A 5,285-nucleotide genomic window follows, 5' to 3' on the forward strand; every position below is an offset into this window, starting at 1 on the left:
AGCAGTAAAATTGTTTCACTTAAAAATAAGTCATTTAAAATTCTAATACATTATAAAATTAATTTCATATTTATGGCACGCAACAAATGTTTATCATAAGATAACGTAATGTGATATGTACTTTCTTTAACCTTGTGTAATTTTGTTCATGGTTAGGTTTAGTGACGCAGCTTTTATCAAGTGACAGATGAATTTGCAGCAAAATATTATAATTATATATATATATATTTATGCTTTTGCTCTCTCTCTCTCTCTCTCTCTTTATATATATATATATTATAGATTATATAATAATTACCATTATTTAATATATATTTTGGTAACTTTACAATAAGGTTTCATTTGCTAACATTGGTTAATGCATTAACATGAACAAACAATGAACAATATATTTTTATAGCATTTATTAATGTTAGTTAATAAAAAAATTATGTTATGTAACATATGTAACCGATACAACTTTTGGTTTCAATAATGTATTAGTAAATGTTGAACTTAACATTAACTAAGATGAATAAATACTGTATAGGTATTGTTCATGTTAACTAATATAATTAACAAATGAAACCTTATTGTGAAGTGTTACCTATATTTTGATGTTATTTGGAATGTACACTACTGTTCAAAAGTTTGGGGTCGGTAAAATTGTGAGTAGTAGAGAAAGAAACATGTTACAAAAGATATATTTCAAATAAATGTTGTTCTTTTGAAATTTTTATTCATTAAAAAATCCCGAGAAAAATCTATCACAGTTGCCACAAAAATATGAAGCAGCGTAACTGTTTTCAAAGTTGATCATAAGAAATGCAGGCTTGGTGAGCATAAGACACTTCTTTCAAAAACTTTAACATTCTCACTGACTCCAGACTTTTGAATGCTAGTATACATTATATTAAAGCTTCCACTAAGAAAAAACAACTGGATCAACGAACACTGTAAGAATAGTAATACTAAAACTGAAATTCTCTGTTTTGTGATACGAGAGGCATGAAAGTAGCGCTGGTTTCAGTTACTGGATGAATGTTAAATATGAATTCCTATATTAAGGCTAGATGACACTCAGAGAGACCTGACATTTTTTGCTACTGGTTTACCTTAGTGTCTCACTGCAGCATGTTTCCTCACTTTTAGCACACCTGTCCTCATGTGCTCATCAGTCTTTCTCTCTGTACAGGTGTGCCCCCCTTTCAGATCCAGCAGCCCCACACCTCTCAGGTCCTCCAGCCAGAAGAAGCTCTCTACCTCCGCAAGAAGAAGAAAAAGTTGACTCGCCAGGACCCATACGCCCGCTTTTCCGCTCTGTTGTACCGCCGCCCGCCCCGAGAAGACCAGAAAGCCATTTTGGCTAGTATGGACACAGCAGACCCAGACCACGCCACTCTCCTCTGAAGTCCCAGAGATTACAGGCCACACTCTCCCCAAACTCTGAGCTCCTTCCACCTTTGCTCAGCCAGCCAATGTCTTCACGTCCACCCCTGAATCCAGTGGTTTACTCCTCTTCTCTTTTCCGTTACGCTTAATGTATCACAAGAAAATGCTTGTGTTCCAAGGTTTTGCTCTAGTCCATTTACCTCAAATTCAGAAGGATCGTCATGTTGAGCAGATTAAAAAGAATATCTTGTATGCCTCATTTCATCTTAGTGACTCTTATCAGATGGTGCGTCAGATAAGGGAACAGCTGTCAAGCTTCTGTTTCATTCTGCCAACAGTAGATCACAGGGTTTTCACAGGTATACCTCAAACTCACCACAATCTCAGTGCTGCTATACTGACAAATACAGAAGACGTTAGCAATCCGAACATTTGTTTGTATTTTCAAATATGACATTCCACAGTGCAAATTTTGAACCTATTCGCAAACCATCCATGAAAAGTGCCATGTACACTACCATTCATAAGTTTGAGGTCAGTAAGATTTTCTGATGTTTTTGAAAGTAATCTCTTATGCTCACCAAGACTGCGTTTATTTGATCAAAAATACAGTAAAAACAGTCATATTTTGAAATATTAATAGAATTTAAAATAACAGTTTTATTTTAGCATATTTTATAATGCCATTTATCCATGTGATGGCAAAGCTGAATTTTCAGCAGCCATTACTCCAGTCTTCTGTGTCACATGATCCTTCAGAAATCATTTGAATATGTTGATTTGGTGCTCAAGAAACATTTCTTATTATTATCAATGTTGAAAACAATTGTACTGCTCAATATTTTTTTGTGAAAACCATGATACATTTTTTCACAATTCTTTGATGGTGAAAAGAACAGCATTTATTTGTAGAAATGAAATAGAAATCTTTTGTAACATGATAAATGCCTATCACTTTTGATCATTTTAAATGTGTCCATGCTAAATAAAAGTATTAAAAAATCTTACTGACCCCACATGTTTCAAAGGGAAGCATATGAATTTGTAACATATATTAGCACCCTACACCGTGTCTGTTAGTGATGGTATGACACATGATTATGCGTGCGTTTGAGATGTGTTTAGCGTTCTCTACTCAGACACTAATACTAGTGCTAATTCTCCACATTTGAGGAGAAAATGGAAACACTTTTACAAGCACAACAATTCATCTGTTAAAGCTACAGTACAGGCGGAGACACAGGCTTGGATGGCAGCGACAACCATTTGAATAAGGGAACATTTCATTCCAATGCAATTTTTGATAAACATATGTATACTCTTTTTGAACACAAACTTGCACTGAAGCAAAACCTTGGTGATTACTGTGAGTGACATTTTTAGTTTATGCCAACCTCACTTCTCTTGGTTATCAAGCTCTATTTGGAAAGTACTATAGTAATGCCAAAAATACTACAGCTTCCTTAATCAATAAGACTATAAAATTGTACTGTACTGTGAGGAGGATAGGATTTTGTGCCATAATACACTATAGTATTTTTGTCATCAACATGCGATGCCCCCTTACATAAAAAAGGCATACATTGGCCTTAATAGGGCTCCTTAAAGCTTGTTCCTGTTTTTTTCCATTTAAGTGACAAAAAATGAAATCTACTGCCTTTGTAGGCCATTTTCAAGCCTTTTTTTTTTTTTTTTTTTGGTTAAACCAGAAACCGCAACCCAGCGCCTGTCTCTTTCCTCTGTGAAGACCCTTGGGGGAAAATCTCTTTGGGTTGAGAGGGCTATTCCCAGCGGCCAAAGGTTTATATTGTGTTTCTATCATCCAACGGTGCTTCTTTTCTACAGAAAGACATGTATTTTCACTGTCTGAACAGACATACCTGGGCAAATGTACATTTTAGCGTGCTAGCCATTGTCCAAGGGGCATGTAATGGCCGTTAGACGAGATGTGGCATGTTCTGTGTCTTATCACTTGTACAGATGTGCAGTCAGCTTGTACATTTGAAAAATGTCTAAAGCTGCATCAAATGGCTGAACATTGTACTGTTTCTTCAGCCTGGGAAAATAATTCAAATCAAAAAGCAAGTGAAGGTGAACCCTTGACCTCCAACTGACAGGTTAAAGGGGTTATAGGTGTGTGGTTCATGGCTAAGCCCCACCCAATGGCCAATCACCACATATAGGCATTTTAACAGCCTACATAAGGTGCTATAAAAAGTCTTCAGACTGAACTCTGTTAATAATATATCATTAATTTGATCTTCCAGCAGATAATGGCTGCTGCTTATAGGTGCCGTAACATTAGCGAAATTTCAACAAAATTTTGTGAGCAAAAAGTTTTGTCTATTATCAATAGTGTAGCGATGCATGAAGCACCACTCACACCGAAGTCACTTTCAAACCAAGCAGCTTTCTGTTAAAGGGGTGGTTGACTGTTTTTTTCTCTAGGCTTGATTGTGTTTATGGGGTGCAGTCTAACATGTGTTAATGCTTAGTTTTTAAAACAAAATGCATTATTTTTCACATAATTTACCTTTATTTTACACCGCTCTGTCCCTTCTCCTCAAAAATGCGCTGATCATTTCCTGCTTTTATGAAGCCCCTCCCTCAGAAATACGGGATGGGCTCTGATTGGTTAGCTGGCCCAGTATGTTGTGATTGGCTCAACCGCCTCTAATGCGCGTCTAATCGTCACGCCCCTCACCTCAGCAGCATGTACTGCTTCTGTTAGCTTTTAATATAACGTATGGTTTTATCCTGATTAAAGCTTTAATACAGTACGGCAACCGCACACGCATCCATGTATAACGCTTCTCATAGCTATGTGAAAATAAATAAGTGTATAAATGGAACAGTTTATTGTTGGAGCTGAGCTGGTGATCTGAATGAGAGATTGAGAGAGTGAGAGATGCAGAGCGTGTACAGAGCAGGGAGATGCGAGGATTAAGAACCGCTGCTTTAGAACATTGATTTTGAAATCATTGAATTGAATCATTAGAAGACAGAATCGCGATTCATATATGAATAGTTTTTACGTGCACCCATAGTTTTCTTCCTCTTCTCTAATTCAGCATGGCCCCGCCCCCTTTGTTGCATGTTCCCAGGGGCGGGGTTTATCAGGGTTTGTGATGTCACAAACCCGGGAAGTAGCTCGTTGTAGTCCCTACAAGCCGTTTTTGTAGGCATTAAACTGCCAGAATTTTAAAATACGTTATCTCCGTTTGCACTGAACTTTCAGCACTGCAAATTTGCAGATACTGTTTATGCTCAAACAGCAACATTACACACTAACTAATGTTAAAAAAGTGAAATCGCAATCAACCACCCCTTTAAGTTGCAGTCACATTTAATGAAGTTCGGCGATTTTCCATGGGGCAAAATGCAGTAATTTTAATAGGAATTCACATGTTTGGTAATTTCACACGAGGGCGAAAGATTTCCCCACAGCAGATTTCATGGATTTGCTGCATTGACCAACAAAATATATTTAGTTTGAAAGTGACTTCTGCACAAACTGTTCTTCATACATTGTTTCAGTATTGATGATAGATGAGAAATTTTGCTAATGTGACTGCACCTTATCTCCTGAACACCTCAGTATTTGATTTTTTAGGATTTCAACACCATCCGGCATTTGTCTCATAAGCCTTCAAGTGCGGTCACATTAACCGAATTTTTGTGGGTGAAGTCTCATGTTTGGAAATTTTGTGTGAGGGTGAAAGATATTTCCCCTTGTAGACTTCGCAATGGGTTTCAAGTTTGTCAGCGGATTCGCCGCGTTGACAGAAAGTTTGGTTTGAAAGTGATCTTTGTCTGAGCTGTGCAACATACATGGCTACTATTTTCCATAAACAATGGCCCTTTTTTCCCTGCGAAATTTCGCCAAAATTTTGTTAATGTGAATGCACTTTCTG

General features: G+C 37.0%; 1 protein-coding gene across 1 annotated transcript in view; it reads left to right on the plus strand.

Annotated features, from left to right (window-relative positions):
• LOC107703432 (protein turtle homolog B-like) overlaps positions 1-1,933 on the plus strand; it is a 114,022-nt gene extending 112,089 nt beyond the window's left edge. Inside the window, exon 23 of the mRNA XM_016506058.1 lies at positions 1,175-1,933. Within this exon, the coding sequence (XP_016361544.1) occupies positions 1,175-1,389 (215 nt within the window). The 3' untranslated portion in view covers positions 1,390-1,933. The remainder of the gene's footprint in view (positions 1-1,174) is intronic.
• Positions 1,934-5,285: the final 3,352 nt, after the last annotated feature.

The sequence above is a fragment of the Sinocyclocheilus anshuiensis genome, unplaced genomic scaffold, assembly GCF_001515605.1.
Source record: "Sinocyclocheilus anshuiensis isolate Anshui unplaced genomic scaffold, SAMN03320099.WGS_v1.1 scaffold330, whole genome shotgun sequence".
Lineage (NCBI taxonomy): Eukaryota > Metazoa > Chordata > Actinopteri > Cypriniformes > Cyprinidae > Sinocyclocheilus > Sinocyclocheilus anshuiensis.